This window comes from Manduca sexta, chromosome 3 (assembly GCF_014839805.1).
Source record: "Manduca sexta isolate Smith_Timp_Sample1 chromosome 3, JHU_Msex_v1.0, whole genome shotgun sequence".
Lineage (NCBI taxonomy): Eukaryota > Metazoa > Arthropoda > Insecta > Lepidoptera > Sphingidae > Manduca > Manduca sexta.
Window position 1 is genome coordinate 229,020 of NC_051117.1, and position 27,949 is coordinate 256,968.

Consider the following 27,949-nt stretch of genomic DNA (forward strand, 5'->3'; position numbering starts at 1 on the left):
TTCTGCTCAGGAGTACGTAACTATCTTTATTTTTCAAAAAATCCACCAATCAATAATATAATTACTTTTAAAACATTATCATGGTTATAATATATGACAAACGCGGTCTCCTTTCGTGTTAATTTTAGTTATTGTCTATAACATTATTGTCCAATGAAGACCGCGTTGCCGCACAGACAATATTCCATTGTTATATTAGTCATCGACCGTCGAAAGTTTACATATTCGGAAACTAGATGGCGTTATATCCATGTAATGCCAGCCTTAAATATATTCGTTTTTAGTAGTTTTGAAATTCGACAGCCGATGTTATACGACATTAAATTTTGATATGATTAAGCATATACGACACCGCAGTGTCTTAATCGCAAAGATATGTAACTGCGAAAATCTACTCTTAACGAAATTGTTTTTCATAATATTTTATCAATTAAACACCTATAATTATTTGCAATACGCTTCCAATAAACACTACTCAATGTTATCCACTAACTATCTACCTATTAATGATTTTAAAGACATTTAAAATAATTTGTAGAATATTCTACAGAATATTGTTAGAAAATTATACGTATATAAATAAAAATATGTATAGATATCTCGCTATATCGTAAGTTGTGGGACGGGACAGTCGTAGACAGTCCTCGCTAATAAATCGAAGATTAATGAATGTATTGACATTGACTCGCTTAAAGCCACAATAAAAGTGTTACATTATTTTTAAAGCCAAATTTTATAGTCTGTGAGGTTAAGTCGACGTACCACGTCGATCCTTATTAAGTCGATAGTTGATTAGATATATTAATAAATATAGTACACAAATAGGTAACAACATCCTTAGAATTACAGCCTTCATTCACCACAGTACACCACCGATGGTATAAAATGTTAAGTACTATTATCTAACAAAAATACTCCGTTATACAAATGATATTCACATAATATAACTTGTACAATACAATATAGGTTTTATTATTATATGGCATAAGAAAAGTGGACTAGATTAGGAATGTAAAAGAAACATTGGTTTTCTTTCCCCCACCACCCCTAAGGCTGTACGCACACCTACAACTAATCCAATAATATACGAATATTGAATAAGCGACGTTTCATACGTCATTCGCTATATAATTAACTGTTACAATAAACATGAAACATTTAAATGTAGTTAAAGCATTTTACGTCGGGATTCGGTTGCGTCGTCGCGTTACATTACTTCGTAAACTTTGTTATGATTAAGTACACAAGTTCAGCTTCTACACAAGCGTTCAACCTTCCAACTCTTCATATGATATTGATTAGTAGAGATAATATCGTATGCCGATTTGTCTAATGCTATTTGGAATGTTCTGGAAAGAACGTAATTTCTCCGTACGTTTTGTACGTTGGAAGGCAGGACGTCGTGTAAGCTTTGTTAAGTTATTATGTCATAACTTAAATGTTTGTCAGTGTAAAAATAAAATACATATATTTCATTCAGAGCTGTCGCGCCCGAAACCGACTTAGCCGTCTTGTAGGCTTTTAAAATATAACGTTATACTTAGCGACTAATCACAACAATAATTAACTATATGGTGTATAACCTTCCTATGGAAAGATTCAGACTGATATCTATTGTCAATTCAGTAAATCGTAGATGTTCAAATATTTCCGTTACAATAAATTCATATAATTTTTTAGAAATTGGAAGTTGATTTGTTGGCAGTCTGTACATAATGTCTATTGTTAGACGTTGAAAAAAAATGTTATACAGTAATTAAACATTAAAAACAAAAAAACATCGTCAATGTAATATACATTTACCTATTTGTATACATACTAAAATAGTTTCGAAAGTTAATTTCAACTTAAAAGATGAAAAGTCTCTTCGATCTTCAGATTGGATCGTGTTTAAAGAATTCAATATAAAAGTTTTTAGATCAATATACTAACTCGAATGCCATGTAAAGACGTCTCATTTATTATATTCGATAGCAATTGCAAGAGAACTTTAAAAGGAGTTCAATCGAAGCGAACAGGAAAATTTGACGACACAATAATACCAATTATTTCATTATAATATTACTAACTTATTAAATGGATAATTTATTTTTGACAACTCTTACAACTACGTAAACACCCATACAACATTATTGTCAGATTACATTTTTATTATTGTCAAATGTTGCCAACATGTATAGGGAATTGACAGCAATAATTTAAGGTAATTGATCAAATTGTATACGAGTGAATTATTGTCACATACGGAAGTATTGTATAATTTAAATTTTGATTATAATCGCACTAAGGAATCGAATATTCCAAAAGAAATACTCATTTTAAACCTTAAACCTATCGAAAAATACAATGATGATTATTCATAAGGGGGTAAATATTAAAAAATTTCGACGCGTATCTACATAGAAAAACCTTCGGTTTTTATATATATAAAAATATTGCAAGTAATGCTGAGGAAGCTCGCATTGTAAGATTCTAGAGTCGAAGCGAAAGCGTTAGGGATATGCTTTCGATATGACAGAGTAATACTGATATTATTGATTAAAGCCTGAAGATTGTTTGTACATTATCGGAACGTTCCTGGAGTCTTAGAATATTCTAGAACATGTCAGAAGGTTCGTCCTCTGGTCTTGGCGCTTGAGTTCAGTATACGTAGGGGATGTACTCGGGGGCGGCGTACTCCAAGTAAGGGTGGTAGAAGGTGCGGCGCACTGGGGGTAGCATCACATCGGAGTAGCGAGAGAACTGCGAGATCTGACGGCTGCCGGATGGTGGTTTCCTGCAAGAAATATATTTTTGTCGTAAATTCAGATTCGTATAAAATTTTTTGGTCCTTCGAGCCTTGGACTGGATGTTATTTGGTTTTGTAAACATTCGATGCTAGTAAGTATAAAATGAGAGGAATTATGCCCCGTTCTGGAACATTCGAGAACACATAAACACAGTTCTTTCCTATAAACTGTTATATAAGACAGACGTAGCATTATATTATAGGTAGTGAAGGATGATGAATGACAAAATACATTATATTGAACCATGTCACCTAACACAATATGTCTGAAAGGTGCCGAAGAATGTGTTATTCTATACAATGAGGTTATTGTTATTTTATACAGGTTTTGAACACATAATATTACGAAGATAAACAGTTTTAGTAAAGCCTCAAACCATTTCATTGAAGAAGACTTAAGCCGAGACAAAAGTATGATTCAGCAATTATATAAAATTATATATACCTATAATATTTTTACAGATTAATGTTTAGGCAAAGTATATATGTGTACAAAAGACTAGAAACGTTATAGTTTAGAAAATATATTTAGGAAAACTTGTATATGTTTGTATTATTGAGAAGACTAATTATATATCGTTATAAATATACGAATTTAATCTTTAATTTCTTTGCTCTATTGGGGACTTATATTGTCAGGTTTATTCACAAGTTAATTACGAATATGTAATGTAAAAATTTACACTGGTTACAATAACAAAAGTCCTTACTTTCGCGATCTATAGCTTACGTACAATCTACATAAGCTAGTAATTAAACTTACAAATCGTTGGGGATTGTACAATACTGCGTAACTAGCACTGGTCAATACCACGTAAGTGACAGTAGCCAAATAAAAATTGAGAATAAAGTAAAAAGAAATATCGACACCTTCAATTTCAACTTTCCCGTGCTAAGCTTTGTATCTGATATTTACGCGATATCTTTTATTATATGATGAAAATTATATTATATAATAGCTTTTGCTCATTTTTCCGCTCTCGTCAAGAAGTTTTTCCGGGGTAAAAGACCCGTTTTATATTGTCCCGGGATAAAAAGTAACTTATAGCACTTAGGAGTAACGTAACCTCTATTTTGTGTAATTTAAAAATTTGCTTAGTAATTTCTGAGAATAGCGTGTTCAAACAAACTCTTAGCTTTATATATGAGTATAGATTTTAAGATTTATTTTATTTACCAATGTTACGGAGCAGTGTTCTATACTTCTCGAAATGTACTTACTTGCTATGCCTGGAGGTGGGTTCGTCGGCGGAGTATTCTGGTAATTGCAGGGGTTGGAGTCCGCGGGGCTCTTGTTCGCCATACGATCCGTACGCCAAGTCATCATTATTACTGCAACAAATGTCTTGATGAATATTGGTTGCGAAAAGAAGCCTTTCGTATTTTTATCATTTTTATTCGCTGTCAAATCTACAAAATCTTTTATCATATCTAAAAATGATCCGTGTTATTAGAATGTGTTGAAAAACACGATTGTTGATGTCGTTTTATTGTGATTGGTTGAGAGACTAACACGTGTCTGAAGCATAGGTCTCTCGACCAATCACAAACATCAAAATTAAACGACATCGACTAACTTGTCGTGTTTTTTTGGACATTCTACGAGGACTGCACTTTTTTATGCGCAACTAACTATAGTTAAATGTATTGTATGTAAGTGTTCTGTAAATCTCAGACTATAACTTTTAATCTATCCCCAAGAATGAATTGACTTGTTGAATGTTATCAATGTACATTCAAACTTGTTTTCAAAGTGCAGATTTCCTTTATTAATAATTTTCATTGTTGGCCCATACGCCTCGGATCAAACAGATTTAACTTCGAAGCTTCGCTCAGTGAATGGTCGGAGTTTGTTCGCTCTTAAGTAATTTTATGAAATTTCGACCTAAGTTATGCTTAGTCTTTAAGATAAATTTGTTTTATTATGAAGATTGTTTTAATAGAGATGAAATGGGTGGTCGGAGATATATTTAGCTAAATTTTCCCGAATTAATTGGAGACAGATTTTTAATTACTATTTGTCACGGATTACCTAATTTAAAATCCTTGTAGATTTTAGCATCGTTTAACTAAAGTTTAACATATAAAAGAGAATTACTGAAAAGCCAGAATTTTCGAGACTCTGTTTTGAACGTTACGTTTATCTAAGAATTGGAACGTGTTTGGCATCGATCGATTTTCGTATATTGTCTAACAGGTTAGTCTGGACATCTTTATCTATGTCCAACAGTTTTTTTTCTCAGAAATTTAATATTAACCACAATGACCTTTTTTGTCGTCATCTTGTAATAGCATTTTTCGTACCAAAAGTAGCGAATCGTTAGTGGAGAAGGGTCGATATAACCTGAATCCTGCTGCCCACATTATTGTAATTTATATCTATATATTATAATTAGAACGATTTGCAAACAGCATTTATACATTTTAGTAACTATATGTTGACGGATTCCTTTTCAAAAATCTCTTCACCACGGCTAGGTATTCAACGTTTTAATTGTTGACTATCTGTTACGCTAGTGAATCCATTTTATTGGATTTTTATTAGCTCGATCTCTATTCAGCTGTTTTTACGAGAAGCGTGAATCAATAACAGATAGGCAGCAAATGGAATTTAATAATTAATTTACTTAATGCCTGATACACGAAGTTTGAGTCATTGATACTCGACAAATAACTGAATGACGACTAAATACTAATGACTTACTGTAAATTATGCCTTTAAATAAATAAATGGTTATCAAATTGTTATAATTTAAATATGATGTTTAATAGTTGGATGTGGAACGGACTGCCGAGACGAAGTCCGGAGGTTCAAAACACAATACTTTTTTTTAAAATTATATGTGTTTTCTATGTGAATTATCGTTTGCTTTAACGGCAAAGGAAAACATTGTGCGGAAACCTGCATACCCGAGAAATTCTCTAAAACAATTTTGAGGGTGTGAGAAGTCTATCAACCCACACTAGGGTAGAGTGGACTGAGACCTTATCCCTCTCAGTAGTAGAGGAGGTCCGTGCCCAGCAGTGGGACAGTATATAATACATGACTGATATCTTTATTAAGCTGTCTAATAAGTTACCTAGTGATAACATTTCCTTGCTTCGGGGGACGAATTATGAATAAAATAGCAAAACGTGCCCTCCCCCCTTCTCACCTAACACGATAACCACATACTTGAGTATTGTGTAATACATACATAAAGGACAATGCCCAAAACCATGCTATCTTTGCGTCAGTCATGCGTCTTAATCAAATATCCACGAAAAATCATAATTTTAATTATTACTTCATTTGAATTTTTTCTGTCATAAGCGAATGGGGGTTTAATAGATATGAAAAAAAAGTTGTTTAATTGTTGCAAATGAAACACCGGATAATGTACTGCCAATATGGCGAATTGATACCAATTCATAAAAAAACCCTTTTTAAATGGAATAAAAAAGTTAATATTATGTACAATAAATGTGCCCGAACTTGAATCTATAATATATGTATTAAATATATTATTCATCTCAAATATATTGTTATAAAATAATATTTTACTTAATAATTATGACCAAACTCCAAATAACTCCTAAAAAAAGAGAAAATATTAATTGTTCCAAAAACAAACAAATAGCGACTTGTACTTGCATTGACAGAAATACAATAGTCAGCTAAAACATGTCTGAACTTTATTTTTAATTAATGAATATATGGGTACAGATTTTTATTACACTGGTAACTGAAATTAATGACATTTGACACTTCAGATTTGTTTGAATGTTAAATCATTAAATATTTTAATATATTTTATCTTACTCAAGATCGGAGTGTTTTTCTTATGTATTTTAAAGTTGAGTTGAAAAATCCTCTTTTAAAAAACAACGTGTATAGTCTGCGTTTCGAACTTTGAGACGGAAGGCTTTTAGTAAGCAACACAATGTCGTCTATAGCCTAGACCCAGGACGGTTAATCGAGACGGCATATCCCGGCGGTGTATTGACTGCACCTTTGCGGCGCCACAGCAACGACAAGTATATTCCTTGGACGAGCTGTCCAGTTTGTAAGTTATGTAGATTATTATTAACATACCCACAATGTGGGAAATATTTTGCCAAAGTTAAAGAAAACAGTTTAACAATAATAATAATCTGACCATGTTTACTCAACTTCTACATTATATTTTAGGTTTCAAGGCTGGAATGAGTTTATGCTGCCTGCTGGAGATCAGCTAATAGAGAGGTTCACAGACAACAACATGACATGACCCAACCAGCGCTGCAAGAAGTCATTCACTCACTTCAGGAGTATATATAAACGTGCTGCAGCTATATCAAATTCTTGTTTTTGTTTTGGGATGCCAAGAATATATACCTTTATTAAAAATGTACATCCATATACAAATATGCATCGGATTTCGTATTTCTGGTTTTATTTTTCTTTCCCTATGATAATTAACTATTAGCCTAATAAGGCTGTGAAGTTAGTTCCTGGGTTCGATTTGGTGTCAAGCAACATTTTATGTCGGTATTTTTAACATGAGTTGCCTAGGATCGGAATCCTCCGAATAAGGTTGGCGTCAGGCATAAGGCCGGTCATAAAAACTAAACTGAATCTATTCTACAATATGTGTTGACGCCATATTGGAGTGAGATAATGGTAGAGGGAAATAAAGCTTAGGTAATGCATGTAACAGAATAAGTCGTAAGTCAGAAAAACATATACACAAAAGGTCAGGTAACATATGTAGGTTCCATGAAAAAACTAATATTCCGCCATACTATGTTAGAAGTTTTATTGGAGTTTCGTCTATATGTTAGTACCTATCAGTTTCTTATGAGGGCAATTTAAGCTAGGTGAAAAGACCGTCCACTAATCGCTTATAGCAATAACAAGTAGGTACTGCAATATTGAACTTAATCAGGCACGTAGGTACTTTCTACCTTACATTATTGCAGTCCATACTTAACCTCAAAATAACCGCGCTATAAAAATTCTGATTACTCCGAACTCCCATCGAATATCTAATTGTTTTCAATTTGTATAAAAATTTGGATATATTCCCTATAGTTTTGTGAAGGTTTTGTACAGACGCAAGCGTAGCCCAACTCTCATACAAAAATGGGCATTCTCCAAATTTGTGAATTCATAGAAAAAAAAAACCCAAAACTTTTCCTTGCAGTGTGAAACCTAACAAGTTAAAGTACTCGCACTTCTATTGATTAATAGGACGCAAAAATAACCTTTAAAAAGAACAATCATTTTCACGCTTCGTTTACGCAGATTATATAATTGCGTTTTGCAACCACCGCTCATAACCATTGAGTTAGTTATTTAATTTTAGGGCTCGAGCGCAGTGTGGTTCCAAACAGTATTTCGTAATCTAAAGTTCTGGTGTTGCTTGTAAAAGGTGCGCGTGGTTTACTGTGTAAAGAGAAATTTGCTTATCTCATCGTTGTATGCGAAGTTTAGGGTGTTTGGATGTTTGTTAGAAATAAAATTAGAAACCGGTGAACCGATTTTGATGAATTATGGAACATAGACAATGTTCTGGATTAATAAACAAGATATATATTTTTTTATTGCTTGCTATTCGCCTGCTGGTAAGTGTTACGACCGCCCATAAAAAGTAGAAACACAACCCAACACCTTGAATTACATAATATTGTTTGGCATTCCACTACGCTTGCCATCTTGAGACTTGAGATGTTAAGTCTTACTATGTCCAGTAGTTACACTGGCCACAATGGCCTTCAAACCGGAACCCAGCAGTGACTACACACTGCTTGGCGGCAGAAATAAACATTGCGGTAATACCTACCCAGGCGGATTCTCACATATGAGAGAGCTACCGACAGTATTTTACCCAGAATACTGTGGATTTATTACACCAAGAAAGGTCTATACGGGCGGAGTTACAAACAAAAGCTATGTTTAATAAAATCCGCACAGTTTCCAATTAAACTTCAAACGATTACTTCAAAACTAATTTCTCTGTTTCAATAACAGTAAAAGAAAATGCACCCAGACTTAACGCTGTAAGCATTTAATGGAACTGTATGTACAGGCACTAACACTGTTTAATTAAGTGTGGCGTACAAAGCTTCTTAGCTGTGTGTATAGTTATTTTCTGAGTTCTCGATCTTACTTGAATAGGAATTAATCAAACTTTGGTTTTGCGCCTTGAAAGGATGTGTGAGTTGAATATTTATAGGAAGAACCGTATTTTCTATGATAAATACTCTTCTAATTAGATACACGATTTCTATCTATGGAATCAAGTTAGAAGACAGCATCATGCCTTTTCCAACCGATTTAAACATAGGAGATTCTCGAGGACTGTTTTTCTTTGCAAGAGTAGAGAGACATCTAACGCACCTACAATTCGATAGCATCGTAGATCCTTTGTAATAAAATGTTTTGCCATTTAAAATTACCTCACCTACCAAACTGTGACACCGAGTATTTAGACCCGAAATTGAATTGATCTTACAATTTCTTTTCGCTGCTAATATCAAATACTATCATAGCATAGTTGCAACCAAAGCCTACTAGATATAACTGGTTGTACCACTTACCTCCTTCCAGATGTGAGCTCCTTCAGTTCCTGTTTCTGTTCAGCCTCGTATTTCCTCTGCAGTTCGCGAACGTGTTCCTGTCTGATCAGTTTCTTCAAGGCTTCAAACCTGGATGGATATTAAAGGCATTATTAGAGAGCAATTACGGAGTTTTATCTTTTGGTTTTTATCAAAACAGCGTTAAATGTTATTAGTCAACAGAGGCACATCGTTCAGCAATTAATAATGGAGTACAAATTATCTCTTGTTATGCGCAATCTCAAAGTCCCTATGTATTCAAATATGTTGAGTCCAGTAATTCTAAAATTAAACTAGATAGCTAGTGCCTAGTACCCTGCATACCCAGGTAAAACTTATTTTATGATCCTGACCTGTCCCGCTGTGGTGGCACCATGAAGGTAGGTCCACCACGAGGTCGTGAGGGTCCCGAGTATCGCAGAATTTTTCCGGACGTGTGCGGCACATTCAGCATTCCAAACATCTGCAACAAACAATTAGCATTTTTAATTACTGCGAGCAAGTTTGCGATTTTTCCACTATTTGCATAACAGCGCCATCTGTTTGCATAAGTTTTATAGTTTCGGAAGTAAAATAAAGATGCAATTGCAGTACAAAGTTACGATATTATTGAATATTCATTCTCGACGCCTTGTTTTTTTTATAAAGTGTTTTGGTTATAAAGTTGGGTTTGGAATATTAATTAGGGCTGTTTTGTAATTAAAACGACAGTCGTACAATATAATATATACATTGTACAATCAGATTCAAAAGTAGCTGTAGTAGAAGCTGTACTAAAACTATTGATCTTAAAATTACTTAAAATTTCTTGTGTGAAGTAAAGCAAATGAAAAAAAAAATAGTAAGAACAAAATTGTATAAGCGATTTGAAGTTTGTACTTCTTTAGCTACTTATGTGGCTGACTCTACATAAGTATCAATTTTTGACCACACTAGAACAACTGATAATAGATTAATAATCAACCTGACACAAGAAACGCCTTCAATTCATATCTAAAAGACCTATAAACACGGTCTTTAAACACGATTTTAACAAGAGATTCCAGCCACAATCTTTGCATCAACGGCGGTCAAAAGTACCCTGAACCGGCGGGAATGCATGAAAACATTGAAGGTGGAGGAAGCGAGAGAAGTATTCCAGAATCGTGCAAAATGCTAATCCATAGTCTCTGCCTACTCCGCTGGGATAGAGGCGTGATACTGTGTATGTATGATCTATAGTTAGAGATTGGATTCGTCTATTGAAATCAGCCATAAGTCAGCATTATTTTAAGGAGATAACTTTTATTCATTATTAAACGACATTGTTACCAAGGATAAGGATAAGGTATAAAATTAAAAGCCAAAAACAGCAAGTCCAGCAGTGGCAAACGAGGAAATTTACCAAAAGGGTACCCGACACACCATAGGTACTAATATGCATAATTGAGGTCTACAAATCGTTCTAATGAGACTTTGATTTCACAGGTATTACAAAAGGGAAGTGGAATCGGGTTAAATAGACCCTTCGGCACTAAAGTCCAGTCTATAGTCCGTTGAGAGAGAGATTACCTTTTTTGTTTAGTTTCAGTATGTTTCTATACAAAAATCCCTAAAAAGAACACGCAAGATAATTTATAACAAAGCAATATGAGAAATGAGTTTAACATTTACCAAATGGCGGGGAAGGGTTGCTATGTAAAAATTGTAAAGTTAGTTCACTTTTCGACTACGACGGCTTTCTTTCTGAACAGACTATATCGCGATAAGAAAAATCAACCTTAGGTGCTTAAAAAGGCAATTCTCTACAGCTTTTTAACCTCAAATGTAGACGTTTCCTTCGTCCTATCGTCGATTAGTTTAATGTACGTGGTACAACTGCTGTTAATGGGTATTCCGTGTAAAGGCCAGATGGGGCAAATGAGTTTTGTTTATATCAAGGGATAATGCTCGCAATCGCCGTGATTGGAATTCGGGCTACGATTTGATCGGTAGGTTTATCTATAGCATACAGGGTACTAAATCAAAGTTAAAATTGCGATACTAAATGAAACAACATACTTTGCTGACACTGTGCCAAAAATCATCCATTAATAACGAATATTTTCACAAAAAATCCTGGTTTTAGTTTTGTGATTTGTATAATTTTGTAGTTAAATGCGAATATGGCATGTGCATAGGTGTATTTCTGACTAAAAGTATGATGTTGCTGCTGCGACGTATTCTCTTAGAGATTGCAGTGGTATAAGGGCGTGTAAAATTAAAAATACTTTTTATTAATATTCATTTTGTTCGAAACTAACATTTTTTATTTTACATCGCTCAATTACCTTATTATAACGTGTTATTTCCAAGTAGATAAGCATATGGTTTAATTTAGTAACGCAATGTCAATATAACCCTGTATAAAGCTGAAGAGTTTGTTTGAACGCGCTAATCTCAGGAACTACTAAACCGATTTTGATATTTCTCTAATAGGAAGCTAGATTACTCTTGAGTGCTATAGGCTACTTTTTATCCCGTAATATCGTTATCACACGGCCGACGTCTCAGGCAGAAGGTCTTATAACATTTCTAATGGCAAAATTGATTACAAATGGTTCATTGGAAATAAATATCACAAATTAGTCTATAAGTATGTCAGTATTCTCGTTCTTCATATCGCAAGATAGAACGGTTTACCGGTTTACTTTGAAACATATCTACAATCGTTAACGCTAACGTAATGTATGAGAATGACATATCTTAGCTACTGACTTATCGATAGGATATGTCACCCCTAGCCATCTTGGCCAAGGAAACTCTACGATTAATTATAATTATTTGTATATATAGATAGACGAATTAGGTACTGTAACTTTTTTAATTTAATCTTTATATGGGCATAGTTATATTATTACTTTTTGTTATTTTATGGAGCGTTTGATCGAATTTGCGTACCCGTGCACAGCACAGAGAAAATTAATAATAAAATAATAATATAATTATGATTTAATTATATGTATTGCTGCAGATAAAACGTGTTTTATAAAAAAAAAATGATTAATATGCAAAAACAATCTTGCGACCCTGCCAGGATTCGAACCTGGAATCTTCTGATCCGTAGTCGGACGCGTTATCCGTTGCGCCACAGGGCCAGATGTTGAGGTGAGCGAAATATATAATTAGTATGCAATAGAAGACGTCACACCTTTTGTCAGATATTTTTTACATATTCCACAATATACTTTTAAAAATAGAGTACCTTGAAAAAAAAATGTTATCAAATATTTAAGCGCATTAGAGAAATCGGTCATCGGTTGGTCATTGGTTAGAGTTTCAAGCTCAGCGAGTGACTTGCTCGTCTCACTGTAAGGTTGTCTAAAGAAGGAGAAGTTGCTTAAGAAGATGCAGAAAGAAGAGAAGTTTACACGAGCGGCAATGTTTTAGTAATTCTATACAAACGCGGCTCGCCGCTAGTCCTGCAAGCATCAAGATTTGCAGAAGTCAGTTTGTAAAAATCACTTGTGGAAGTTTCGTTTCTATTATAAGTATTTAATACTAGTATTTAAAACTAGGCTATCGCTGCTTAAATTGTAATATAAGCAGCGATAGCCTACACTTTGGTTGTGGAACGGACTACCGAGACGAATGTCCGCAGGTTCAAATCCCAAGGACACACACATCTGACTTTTCTAAAAAAAATATGTTTGTATTCTTTGTGAATTATCGCTTGCTAAAACGGTGAATGAAAACATCGTGAGGCAACCTGCATACCTGAGATATTCTCTATAGGAATTTTCGAGGGTGTGTGAAGTCTACCAATCCGCACTAGGCCAGCGTGGTGGACTAAGGTCTAATCCCTCTCAGTAGTAGAGGAGGCCCGTGCCCAACATTGGGACAATATATAATACAGGGCTGATATTATACATAAGTATCAATTTATTAAGCATTGGAATAACGAACTTGATTCGATAACATCAAAACAAAACCCATTGTACATCAAATTTCCACGAGTCTGGGCACAGATAATAATATAAACAAAGAAATGTAGATAAAAGCGTTACAAAGTAAATTGGTGAAACAAAACGCAATAAAAATGGCGGCGTCCATTTCTGAACGAGCGTGAACGCGCTTTGACGGGCTCGTTTTCTTTTGTTACCGTTTCCAAACGAAGTAGATTCAGCTTTTTGTGTATCACGAGATTGTTTTTGTGACATTTGTTCTATATTTAAATTTTTAATAAGTAAGTATTAAGGTATTAAGGAAGAGCACGTGTAAGAAATAAGTAGGTGGTTACAATGTACCTGCGACGCGTAAAAGAAAAAAATACTGCAGATTACATTAGGTTGCTTCAAATCATTCGATAATGTTAAAGTTATAGTAACTAAAATAATAGAAATTGTTACTTCTTCCACTTATCCGCATTAATTTCCAGTTTAAAGGTTTAATGCAATATTTGGATTTGCAATAATTGGAGTAAGGCTTAGTTCGACGGCACGGGCGCCTTATATCGACCATCAGTGGAATATCCAGGGCCGGCCCGCCCTTATAGGCAAACTAGGCAACTGCCTAGGGCGCTCGTATTTGGGGGGCGGCATAGCAATGCGAGCGGCATCACCACTGAGCACGCGGATCGATCAAAAATGGTTCAATCAATCGTACGTACGCGCGACAGACGTGCGGCGCGACGCGCATCGCAACTCGCGGAGCGCGCCGCCGCCGTCCCGTTCCCCGCCGCACCCCACGCATGCCATCGCCGCCAGGCGCCAGTCGCCGCCGCGCCGCCCGCGCACTCTTAACTATCTCATGTGTTCTCCGTCAACTCTATGCGCTAAGTGAATTCCTCGGACTCTCATTGTGAATAATAATAATTGCAATCACCTACAGGCTACAAGTAAGTAATTCGTGAAGGTATTATTTTATTTAGAATAATAATTAAGTTTTTATTAATATAATTTATGTCTAATGTCCATACAGTAGGCATGCATTTTTCGAGTGTAATGACATCTGAAAGATGTATTCGCTTAGCGAGTATTATGAAATCTTTAGATCCTACATCTTGAGTGGAGAGAGTTTAAATTGAACCTACTTAGATGGGTTACACACGTTATCACACGTACCACTTCCAAAAGTGCAGTGCTTAAATGAAACGGACGGTGTAGTCGGGGTGGGTTTTTAATTAAATGCGCTTTTGTATCACGGTAAAATTTTTTATTTTTCGCTTAACACAAGTAACATAACTGTAGGTACTTCAAAACTCTCCATTACTCTTACGTCAATCTCTCAGCCAATCACAGATTGGTTATGGCCGGCGCATTTCGGATACGCGCTACGGTGAATAACGCGTAGGCGGGACACCTCGGCCTTTGCGCTCATGGCGCCTAGATGTATCCGGTATAACGGATAATTGTTGAAACTGATATTACACAAATGTCTTTTTTCTGTTCCAGTCATTTCTTGAGACATGGCAGATGACAAAAAATGTCTGGAGCACAATTTCGTAAGAGAAAATTAGAGAAACAATTATCGTTAGCAAAGCAAGCAGACTCGTTCAAGAAGTATCTTCGTCCAAATCTTCAAGAACCGCAACCATCAGGCAGCAATACAAATGATGATATGAAAGAAGACATAACCAATCCCACCACAGGAAGCTGTACTACAGAAGGTCCCGCTTTATTTTCAGCAAAAGAAAATACTCCACAACAGCGTGAAATAACCAAACAACCACAACCATGCAAAAGTACAAATGATGATATGGGAGAAGACACTAATAATCCTCCCACAGAAAGTTGTCTCATTTTAAACTTCAGTGACCCTGCAACATGGGATGTCTCTACTGATCATCTGCGGCAAATCCTCGTCAAACACGGGCCAGATCAAGTGAAAAATATCGAGTTCCCATTAGATAACCAGCGAAGAAAATTTCTACAGTGTATTATAAGAGAAAACTAGTCAATGGTGAACGTGTGCCTCGTTCATGGCTGCAATATTCAGCTTCAAAGGATTCTGTGTTCTGTTTCTGTTGTAAGCTATTTTCTACAGATGAAAAATCCGCTCTATGCAACAAAGGTGCGAATGACTGGAAGAATATTTCATATATATTATCAAATCACGAGAAAAGTAGTAGCCATTTAGCAAACTACCAACAGTGGAAAGAGTTAGAGCTTCGGTTGAGGACTAATAAAACAATCGATGAGGAAAATTTACGTTTGATAAGGGACGAGGAAAAATACTGGCAACAGGTTCTCGAAAGGTTGATTGCTTTAGTGAGAGTTCTAGGAAGCCAAAACTTACCTTTTCGTGGAACGCATGATGAACTATTTACTCCTGGCAATGGAATTTTTTTGAAAATGGTTGAATATCTAGCTTTATTTGATCCTATAATGAATGAACATCTTAGAAAAGCGAGTAACAAAGATATTCATGTTCATTACCTCGGAAAAAATATCCAAAATGAACTGATCAGTGTTTTGGCTAAAGCTGTCCAGGAGAAAATACTGGCGTATATTAACTCAGCTAAATATTATTCAATAATTCTAGATTGTACACCTGACGTTAGTCATGTTGAACAAATGACCATCATCGTTCGAATTGTCAAATTGATTACTGATGAACGTAAATGTGAAATCAAAGAATATTTTTTAGGATTTGTCCCTCTTGCAGACACCACCGGTGCTGGCTTAACTGAAAAAATTCTTGATCAGTTAAATGAGATGTCTCTCTCATTAGAAAATTTACGTGGGCAAGGGTATGACAACGGAAGTAACATGAAGGTAAGCACAGTGGTGTTCAAAAAAGGATTTTAGATATAAATCCACGTGCTTTTTGTACACTGCAGTTCACACACGCTAAATCTTGTTGTGAATGATGCTGCAAAATGTTGTCTGGCAGCGACATCCTTTTTCAACTTGGTCGAAAAATATATGTATATTTCTCTGCCTCAACCCATCGTTGGGAAGTCCTATTGCGTCATGTGCCTAGTTTGACACTGAAACCATTGAGCGATACAAGATGGGAAAGTAGGATTGATGCATTGCGTCCATTACGTTACCAATTAGCTGATGTGCATGATGCACTTGTGGACATTTATGAAGATCATACTCTGATTGGTGCATCTGGAAATCAAACTCGAATTGAGGCTCAGTCTATTGCTAAAAAATTGCGGATTTTAAGTTTGTTGCTTCACTTGTCGTGTGGTATAATATTTTTGTTCGAGAATTAATTTGACTAGCAAAGTTCTTCAATCCCAGGAATCTAACCTCAATACCGTTACAAATGCTCTTCTAAAAACGAAAACATTTCTTGAAAGCTGCAGAAGTGATTTGGGATTAGAAAAATGCTAGTAGAAGCTAAAGAAATATCAGAAGAAATGAATATTGAAGCATCATTCGCATCAGAAACGAAGCCAGTGCGCCTAAGAAAAAAGAAAAGACAGTTAAGCTATGAAGCGGAAGATGAGCCAATATGTGATGCGAAAGACCAGTTCAAAATAAATTTTTATTTTGCTGTGCTAGATACCGCAGTAAATTCAGTTGATGAGAGATTTAATCAGCTAAAAAATATTAGTCATGTGTTTGGATTTCTCTACAACGTTCATGAGATGCAAAATAAAACTTCCAAAGTTGTTCTGGAACACTGCATAAAGTTGGAAGAATCTCTTAGTGATGGAAACTCTAAGGATGTTGATGCAACTGAGTTATGCAGTGAATTACAAGCTATTGCAAGAAGAGTACCAAATAACACTGCGCCACAAGACGTTTTAAATTATATTTGTGCAAATGGGCTTCTAGATAGCGTACCTAATTTAGTAACAGCAATAAGGGTATTGCTCACACTTCCCGTGTCTGTGGCCAGTGGAGAGCGCAGTTTTTCTAAACTTAAACTGATTAAAACATATCTACGGTCCACAATGACTCAAGAAAGGCTTGTGGGGTTATCGACTCTATCTATAGAGCAAGAAATTGCTGAAACAATTGATTTAAAAGAAATGGTTTCTACATTTGCAAGAATGAAGGCAAGAAAAATTCATTTTTCATAAATTAATGTCTACAGCCTAGCAACAGAATCGTGTCATAAGACTATGCTCTAATTATTTGATTAAAAATACACTTATAATCTGCTTTGCTTTAATTACCTGAACCCATGCCAGTACCTAGTAAAAATGTTTTTTGATCTTTGAATATGCTATTTCCGGGTTATTCAAAAGTACAGAATTCGCAGTTTTGTTTCTGCGGAGTTTTGTTTTGTCACTCTTTAATCGGTGTACCTAGTATTTTTTTTGTTGTGTTTTTTATGGGCGTCGTTCCAATGTTTTGCCTAGGGCGCCAAGTTTCGTTGAGCCGGCGCTGGGAATATCCAAACCCAGGCAAATTCGAACACCTATACAAATGTCTAGCCTAGCAATAGAACTCTGAACCTACTGTTTCTAGCATATATTATATGTTACAACAGTTACGCGTATAACTTCTTCGAAGTTAGAAATTATATCGACGGTCGAAAGGCTAATTGACGTTTTTTGCGACACTAAGTTTCATACATATATAAAACCAGCATTATTTTCTATGTTTTTTTAAACGAGTTAAAAACAAACCAAACCCGGGACCGAAGATATAATATACTCCAAATTGATTACAATAATGAATCTAATTACAAAAGAAATAGTATGTTATTGTAAAATATCAAAATTATTTTAATCAATTAGCGAAGTAATTTTTTCTTTACTTATCTATACTTCTATCTATACTATTATATAAAGCTGAAGAGTTTGTTTGTTTGTTTGTTTGTTTGTTTGTTTGTTTGAACGCGCTAATCTCAGGAACTACCGGTCCAAACTGAAAAATTCTTTTTGCGTTGGATAGCCCTTTGTTCGTGGAGTGCTATAGGGTATATATCATCACGCTATACCCAATAGGAGCGGAGCAGTAATGGGTAATCTCAGGAACTACTGGTCCAAACTGAAATTTTTTTTTTGCGTTGGATAGCCCTTTGTTCGTGGAGTACTATAGACTATATATCATCACGCTATACCCAATAGGAGCGGAGCAGTAATGGCTAATCTCAGGAACTACCGGTCCAAACTGAAAAATTCTTTTTGTGATGGATAGCCCTTTATTTGTGGAGCGCTATAGGCTATATATCATCACGCTATGACCAATAGGAGCGGAGCAGTAATGAAACATGTTGCAAAAACGGGGAAAAATTATTAGTTTTGAGAGCTTCCGTTGCGTGCGCTCCGTAAACGGTTAAAGTTATGCAACAATGATGTATGACGGGATTGTTCCTCTTAAAAAGTTCTAAAAATATATATTATAAAACAAAGTCCCCCGCTGCATCTGTCTGCCTGAACGTGTTAAACTCAAAAACTACCCAACGTATTAAGATGAAATTTGGTATGGGGACAGTTTGAGACCCTGGGAAGAACAAAGGCTCCCGGGAAACTACTACTTTTATAACGGAAAACTTTAGCCTGAAAAACTTTATAACGCGGGCGGAGCCGCGGGAAAAAGCTAGTACTATTATATAAAGCTGAAGAGTTTGTTTGTTTGTTTGTTTGTTTGTTTGAACGCGCTAATCTCAGGAACTACTAGTCCAAATTGAAAAATTCTTTTTGCGTTGGATAGCCCTTTGTTCGTGGAGTGCTATAGGGTATATATCATCACGCTATACCCAATAGGAGCGGGGCAGTAATGGCTAATCTCAGGAACTACCGGTCCAAACTGAAAAATTATTTTTGTGTTGGATAGCCCTTTGTTCGTGGAGTGCTATAGGCTATATATCATCACGCTATGACCAATAGGAGCGGAGCAGTAATGACTAATCTCAGGAACTACCGGTTCGAACTGAAAAATATTTTTGTGTTGGATAGCTCTTTATTAGTGTAGTGCTATAGGCTATATATCATCACGCTATGACCAATAGGAGCGGAGCAGTAATGGCTAATCTCAGGAACTACCGGTTCGAACTGAAAAATTATTTTTGTGTTGGATAGCTCTTTATTAGTGTAGTGCTATAGGCTATATATCATCACGCTATGACCAATAGGAGCGGAGCAGTAATGGCTAATCTCAGGAACTACCGGTTCAAACTGAAAAATATTTTTGTGTTGGATAGTTCTTTGTTCGTGGAGTACTATGGGGTATATATCATCACGCTATGATCAATAGGAGCGGAGCAGTAATGGCTAATCTCAGGAACTATCAGATCGAACTGAAAAAAATATTTTTGTGTTGGATAGCACTTTGTTCCTGGAGTGCTATAGGCTATATATCATCACGCTATGACTAATAGGAGCAGAGCAGTAATGGTTAATCTCAGGAATTACCGTGTTTGAATTGAAAAAATCTTTTTGTGTTGGATAGCCCTTTGTTTCTGGAGTGCTATAGGCTATATATCATCACGCTATGACCAATCGGAGCGGAGCAGTAATGAAACATGTTGCAAAAACGGGGAAAAATTATTAGTTTTGAGAGCTTCCGTTGCGTGCGCTGCGTAAACGATTAAAGTTATGCAACAATGATGTATGACGGACCCAACGTATTAAGATGAAATTTGGTATGGAGACAGTTTGAGAGGCTCCCGGGAAACTACTGCTTTTATAACGGAAAACTTTAGCCTGAAAAACTTTATAACGCGGGCGGAGCCGCGGGCAAAAGCTAGTAAATTAAATAACTGCATATAGCATTATTCGTGTCATTCCCGTGTATTTAAATCCCGTGTAAAATCATTGAAAAATTATCAGTAATCACCTAGAACCAGACCGGCGGGAGGGGGGGGGGGGCGCACATGACCCTAATGACCCTTTAACCGTGTGTTTACATCGCATCAGTGCAAAACTGTTACTTATGTAATTTTTATGTGGATGACAACAAATTCTGTAAATATTTATGGTAAAGTTATAATGTTAATATTAGGACGTTTTTTTACATAACTCATGAACTAATGAATTAATTTGGATGAAATTTGAGAGTCGTATTGAATATTCCTGGATTATATGTATAGGGTACATGTTTGATTGCAGATTTGAACCCAGTAGCTCCCATTGAAGCAAAAATAGGACGCAAGTCTATCGCGAATAAATTTCACGGGCTAATATTATAATATCAGCCTTTTATTATATACTGTTCCACTGCTGGGCACGGGCCTCCTGTACTTTTGAGAGGTATTAGGCCTTAGTCCACCATTACATACCCTCAAAGTTGTTATAGAGAACTTCTATGGTTCCTCATGATGTTTACTTTCATCGTTCAAGCAAGTGATAACTCACCCACGGCATCCCCTGCTGTCTGTCGTAAGTGGCGATTATTTGGGGCTTAGACAGTCGCGTGCGAACAGTAGGGGCTACTCGCTCGACTACAGCAACTCTGAGGTGGACGACAATGCGGGTAGTTGTTCTCTCAATGTCCTAGATTCCAAAGGCGTCCTTTAGCGTGTTAGCCCTCTCAATTATCGCCACTTATACTGAATAGAAAACTCAATATCACTGACCGATCCGGAATTTTAACCCATGACCTTAGAGCGGTGGCACCGCGCAATACAATTACGCTAGAAGCAGTCAAATTAGTTTTACCAATGTTTACGATTGCCAAATTTGTTTCAATACTTCACAAAACTTATGGCTTCCCGAACTTTATCAAGGCAATCATTGCTAAACTTCCAACAAAGTTTTAACCTTGTTTTAAAAGTGGAGCCTTGGCAGATTGCTAAATCGCCGCGGCTTGCAATAGGCTTAAATTATAGATTACTTCGAACTCCATGGTTAGGCTTCGTCGCATTCGTTGCTTAACTTCTAAACTTTTTATAAGTTTCGAAATTCTGTAAGTGTTCTACGAAACTTATTGAATTGTTAAAAAGTAAAAAACTTCCATAAAATTCGTATAAATTACCATAAATTGCAAAATGTCTTTAATACTATATAGTCTAGTCAAAATAGATAGAAAAAACCTGTGAGTTAGGAAAAATTCGCATAGAGCTGAAAATTGGTATAGACGTTAAATATATCATTACCAATAAAATGTCAAAAGTCCCCATCTATCCTATGTGTGCAAAAAAAATTATTCAACTTTTGTCTGACCTATTTTTACGATAATACCTCCGGTTTCAGAGAAAAATAGGAAAAACCGGAATTTTTACCTTTGACCTTGAATAAAATTTTTGTCTCTACCAATTTTCAGTGAATGCGAATTTTTCCTAACTTAAATGTTAATTTGACTGGACTAATATAATATTTACGGCTGAAATCAATAGCATTCTAATTGCTAGATCCTTTGTTTCAATGCGAAAATAAACGAAACAAATCTCATATTCTATAAGCATGTCAAACTATTGCTCCATTAGCGATTAATCTAAAGATACTGATGTCGAACTGCATTGTCTATTTCGTTCTTTAAGCAGTACAATGCTTATCCTGAGCAATGATGCTTACTCTCAGATCCATTAATACACTTACTACCACATTCTTCAATGGGGAACTTAACAGTACTAAAACATATTTGGCGACAAAAATTTACTGCATAATAGTACTTAACCAGGCGGAATCTGTATACTACATCTTTTTTTTTTTGCCGTAACACTCTCAATGCAACTCCTCTTTAATCTGGCTTGGTAGTGGCACGCATTTACGGCACCGATTGTCGATGCTTGGCAAGTCACAGAGAATCCTACTAATATTATAAATGCTGAAGTTGTGAGGATGGATGTATGTATGTTTGTTGCTCTTTCACGAAAAAACTACTGAACGGATTTGAATGAAACTTTACAGTAATGTTGGTTATACATCAGAATAACACATAGGCTACAATTTATAATGATTTAATTACAATTTATGAAAAGTATATCCCGGAAACTTCACGCGGGAGAAGCCGCGAGCTAAAGCTAGTGAAATATAAATCTCTAGAATATATACCCATTAGAAGCAAGTGCAAATGCGAGACGTTTGCAAGGTCCGTTCGGAGGGTGTTCAGGGCGCCTTCGTCAGACCCTTTGCCGGTTATAACCTGGCGAAAGTTTGTGTTTATGACTACATGATTGATTGTATACGAAAGCAAATACACTTTCACTAACTGCTAACGAAAGTTAGCGTCAGGCTGGCATTTCGAAAAGCTAATGAAGCGTAATTTAGTTATACACAAATATGCCTTCATCAAAGTTTTTTTTATAGAGGCACAGCTATATAGTATTAGTGAAATCAATTTCAGAAGTGGAGCAACTCTAGTAATAATTCTAGGCAGATGCGCAACAAATGTAAGTAGTTGTTATGGAGTCTATCGCCATATTGGGCATATATTACAAAACCGAGCAACGTTGTCTTTTTTAAATCCAAAACACATTTTCTTTTGCTTGACAAGAATCTAGGACCTTAAAGTTTACAACTCACGGGTGCCACGACAATGGCAACTATATTAAGGAGTTAAGAGCTCCAGATTCTGAGTTAGAGGAGTTGGTAGGAGGACGGTATAACCGTAGCCTGCCATTAGACTTATGTTACGTTGACTAATAGTGTTGTTACTTACCTCGTCGTAGTCAGGAGTGCGCACCACGTTCGGCGGCGCCTTAGTCACCACTCGTCCATATGCCTCACGTGGTACCGTCGGATATTGGTATCTGAACCTGGGTACAATTGTATTCATTACTAATCCGTTTGGCGATTGAAGGAAGAATAAAAAATTGGGGGAAGATATGCACTGAATGGTTGATTGCAGGAAGAAAACAAATGATTTTTTTTAAAGAAGATATGAACCGAAAGAATGTTGGTTTATGATGGGAGATAAAATTGCTTCAAACCAGTGAAATGATTGTAGGCCGATAATATTAAATACATATTTAATTAGTGATCTATTTAATCAATTATTAATCTCTTACGTCAAATTAATAAATGAAAACGTAAAATATAGTATTAACATTCTTAATACACAAAAAATGATTTATAAAGTGATAATCGGTTATAGCTTAGAACAGCGTCGTCTCTTTCGTACCTATTTGATGTTCCATCATGACTTGAAGATTTACTGTCTATAGCTCGAGGTTATTTTACAACTTATTACTAAACTTCACAATTCGATGGGTTTTCATTTATTTTATTCCTAATTCGCGTATGTTCCTTACCTGGGCGCGGCTCGTGGCAGCGCTGTGTAGACTGGCCACTCGTTGTACATCAGCGGGTCGCGGTACGAGCTCACTTCGTTCATTATCTCCGGTGCCCGGGCTTGTCGCTTCGAGAATCTGTTCACAGTAATAACACAATTATCGCTTAGCATCTATACATATATTTTTATACACACAGAGGAAGTTGGTGGTGTGATGCCCCCGTTCCTCGGAAAGCACGTAAAGCCGTTGGTTCTGATCTCTCTCCGGTCATGTCGGATTGCCGTCTCATCGGACTATGAGAGTGAAGGAACAGAGAGTTCACCTGTGTATTGTGCACACACTTGTACACTATAATATCTCCTACGTGGCTGATTCTGATGAGGTTGGCAGCCGTGGCCGCAATTTGGCTAGGAGGGAATGATACATATAATATAATAATATTTTTTTCTGCAATAGTCCCTGCACCTTGCAAGCTTTGGTTGTATTTCCTCCATAAGTACAGACAGAGGAAGTACTTGCGAGGTGTATAAACCCCAACTAGAGTAATGTATCTTAAAGGGGCCTCTACGTGTTGGACCCATGTCCTCACGCAAGCCTTCCAAATTCACAAGGGACCGTATTGCCGCTGTTGGTATAAAAGAAGAAGCTCGTATTGTTAGCGTATGTGATTATTTAGGTACTTGATATGGCGATAGTCTCGCTCCCTATCACATCATAGGACAGAATACGAGCCGCAGAAATTGTACCAGTTGCACCTCTGCCTTACCCTTCGGGAATAAAGACATGTGCGTGTTAATTAGGTCCTTTATTATAGCACAAAATAGTACGCCAACTTACATTCTGTTACAAATGTAGCATCGATTTTAATAATAGGACTATCCTGGGGCCTATTACTATCCCAATACCGGGACCGACCCTATTCACAATATTTTAATTAATGTAACATCTTTTGAACAATGGAATAATAACAAGAAATAAATACTTCAATACCTTGTATTTTACCGTATATTATCTAGATTCCACATTGAAAATTTACACTGCTGTATGGGTTAAGCTGTATAGGAAGAAGATGGGTGAGGGTTCATTTTTGGTACAATACTATACAGGATCATTTTGACATTGTACTATATAATTATTTACTTGGAAATAACACTACAGTAGGTTACTTGAGCCGTGGATGTAAAAAAGTCTAAGTTTAGAACAAAATAAATATTTTTAATAAAAGGTAATTTTAAATTTTATGTGCCCTAATTACACTACAGTGCTCTAATACGTCGCAGCGGCAACGTCATACTTTCAGTCAGAAATATACTCACGCACACGCCATATCAGCATTAAACTGCAAAATGATCAAGATCAGAAACCTAAAACCAGGATTTTAATGAAAATATTCGTTACTAGCTTTTGCTCGCGGCTCCGCCCGCGTTATAAAGTTTTTCAGGCTAAAGTTTTCCGTTATAAAAGCAGTAGTTTCCCGGGAGCCTCTCAAACTGTCTCCATACCAAATTTCATCTTAATACGTTGGGTAGTTTTTGAGTTTAACACGTTCAGGCAGACAGATGCAGCGGGGGACTTTGTTTTATAATATATTTTTTAGAACTTTTAAGAGGAATAATCCCGTCATACATCATTGTTGCATAACTTTAATCGTTTACGCAGCGCACGCAACGGAAGCTCTCAAAACTAATAATTTTTCCCCGTTTTTGCAACATGTTTCATTACTGCTCCGCTCCGATTGGTCATAGCGTGATGATATATAGTCTATAGCACTCCAGGAACAAAGGGCTATCCAACATAAAAATATTTTTTTCAGTTCGAACCGATAGTTCCTGAGATTAGCCATTACTGAACCGTTCCTATTGGGTATAGCGTGATGATATATAGCCTATAGCACTCCACAAACAAAGGGCTATCCAACACAAAAAGAATTTTTCAGTTTAAACCAGTAGTTTCTGAGATTAGAGCGTTCAAACAAACAAACTCTTCAGCTTTATATAATAGTATAGAGTATAGATGTCGCAGTAGTCAAAGTTGCGTTAATGATGAAATGTGTATTCGTCTGCCAAGTTTGAATTTCCCGCCCTCCAAATTCGCCGCCCGGGGCACGGGCCCTGGCTTGCCCCCCCCTCCCCCCTAGATCCGGGGCTGACTGAGAGTGTTATAAACGTAAGAGTAGACAAATATAATGAGAAAGCTTCGAACTGCTATGCTATCGGGAGCTACAGGTGTTATTGTGAGTCAACCATAAAAGATAGACATATGCTGTCGTGGGATATTTTTTATATAATTTTAAGGCGAACATTTCCGTCAGACATGATTTCTGTGTAGCTATAACCATTAAGGTTGTACACGCGGCGGAAGCTTAAAAAATGGAGTAACTTCTCCCGTTTTCCCAACATTTCCCTTCACTGCTCTGCTCCTATTAATTGTAGCGTGATGAAAAGTATACTATAACCAGCACAGGAGTATGACAAATAATTGTACCAAGTTTTGTTAAAATCCGTCGAGTAGTTTTTGTTTCTATAACGGTTATACAGACAGACAGACAGACAAAAATTTTACTAATTGCATTTTTGGCATCAGTATCGATCCCTAATCACCCCCTGATAGTTATTTTGGAAATATATTTCATGTACAGAATTGACCTCTCTACAGATTTATTATAAGTATAGATTAATGGATGATTTTTGGCACAATCTCAGCAAAGGTAAAGACGAGTATGTGGTTTAATTAAGTAACGCAGTGTTCAAATGACTTTGTATTTATTTTATAACATTTAATTTTAAACTAGTAATTTTTTATTCCAATAATTATTTTTCTTAACTTTCTTTATATTTCGGCGAATATTAGTGTCTCAAAATCTTGATAAAATCTCGGTCAACCTCAGTTAAAGTTAAAGGCTTTATCTACAGTCTCGTAGTATTTTATGGGTAGTTTGTAACTGACCGCATAAAATCCATTTTGGGATTCTTTTGCACAATTTTTAGATGCATTCGGGTAATGTGGGGTGATATGTAATATCTTTTTATGGCCTCCGACAGTGTGGATCAGAAAAATGAAGTTATATAATATTTTATGCTTTTGTATTTTAGTAGACTTATTTATGTAGAGCTGAACTATGATATGAATATCTTTTGTTTACCAGCCACTATACTATCGACAGGAGCTAGAAATGAGTTGGAAATAGTGAATTATCATTTCTATCATTATTAATTTCTATTCCATAAGAGTATTAGAATACAAACAGCCTATTTAGGTCAATATTTAAGACTTCTAAAATAAAATATATATTTTCTACATCAAAGAAAAGATTGGACAAAGGATTTATTAATATTTTCTATAAAGACATCAAACAAAATAATGAATTTTATCGTTATACGGAACGATGGGCGTTCGAAGACCTTAGACTATCTTAATATTATAAATGTGAAGGTTTGTGAAAACGTGTGGAATTTTGACGTTAGAAAAAAAGACGGTGGTGAAAGATTTTGACCATGCTTTGAACAGCGGCGGATTTAATCGATGTGTGGCCTTGGGAGGTGAAAAAAAAGTCTCCGATTGCAAAATAGATTGTGGTGATCTAAAAATACCGCAAGAAGGCCTTGTAAGCGTGAGGGCCCAGGAGCTTACCCGGTCCTCCCTTAAGGCCATTGGCTTTGAATTAACATCGACAATTTTGTCCCGGAAACAATACAGCGAGACTTTTATTTCACCTAAGATTCTTTACGCAGACGGATCCGCGAGCGACGCCTAGTCAAACAAGTATTTCGAAATGGTTTGATTTCATATTATGTTAACAGCGGAAGGGAAAGCTGAAACATTTTCCCCTAAATTATGGTTAAACTTTTAAAGTATTGCTTAATTCGTTGTAATGGTGAAATGGTTATTGAAGTAAACTCCATTAAGTAAATACCCTTTATGGAAGAGAATGGGAATTGGGGTGAGTGGATTCTTCCAAGTTTGGTTCATCCCATGATATGATAGGAGCGAGTCTATCGCCATAGGCACCAAACTGCGAGCTGATACTGAGAAAACCACAATATATATAACACATTTTTCAGGTCCTGATTATATTTTGTTAGTTAAACTAAAATTTTAACGTGGAGCATAGAGTATCTGGATCCTGGAATGTGGCATACACTATTGACCAATCCAACAGGCCGGCATAATTGTGTCAACTGCCGAGGGGTAATCATCTCTTGTTAGTCGACATTCTAGTGGACCCCACTTATCATTAGGTCCAGTAGGGCAATTTTGCTGTGCCCGTACAAAAAAATACTCACCGCCACATAGCCTTCAGCTGGTCACATGTCGGTTCGTCGGTTTTCCCGATGTCTCGGTCACGAACACGCGCTGGTCGCGGCGACAGCAGTGCCTCCTGGTCGATGCGCTGGGCCGACACAGCACAAGCGAGTAGCAACACGCTCCATACGCACAGTGACCCCATCCTGGGGAAGAAATTAGTATAATAATATCAGCCCTGTATTATATACTGTCCCACTGTTGGGCACGGGCCTCCTCTACTACTGAGAGGGATTA

At 36.2% G+C, this 27,949-nt stretch overlaps 1 protein-coding gene, 1 long non-coding RNA gene and 1 other non-coding gene across 3 annotated transcripts; 1 reads left to right on the top strand and 2 right to left on the bottom strand.

Annotated features, from left to right (window-relative positions):
* On the bottom strand, positions 1-27,857 carry LOC115456062. The gene is made up of 7 exons (XM_037439628.1): positions 27,694-27,857; positions 23,429-23,545; positions 22,837-22,933; positions 9,721-9,830; positions 9,350-9,457; positions 4,010-4,120; positions 1-2,776 (listed from the first exon to the last, which is right to left on the bottom strand). Exons 1-7 carry the CDS (start codon positions 27,855-27,857, stop codon positions 2,641-2,643), a joined length of 843 nt encoding a protein of 280 aa, XP_037295525.1. The 3' UTR covers positions 1-2,640.
* Trnar-acg lies at positions 12,411-12,483 on the bottom strand. The gene has a single exon. It is a non-coding gene; the product is annotated as a tRNA-Arg (tRNA).
* LOC119189566 lies at positions 13,866-14,810 on the top strand. Its single transcript, XR_005112475.1, has 2 exons — positions 13,866-14,222; positions 14,779-14,810. It is a non-coding gene; the product is annotated as an uncharacterized LOC119189566 (long non-coding RNA).
* Positions 27,858-27,949: the final 92 nt, after the last annotated feature.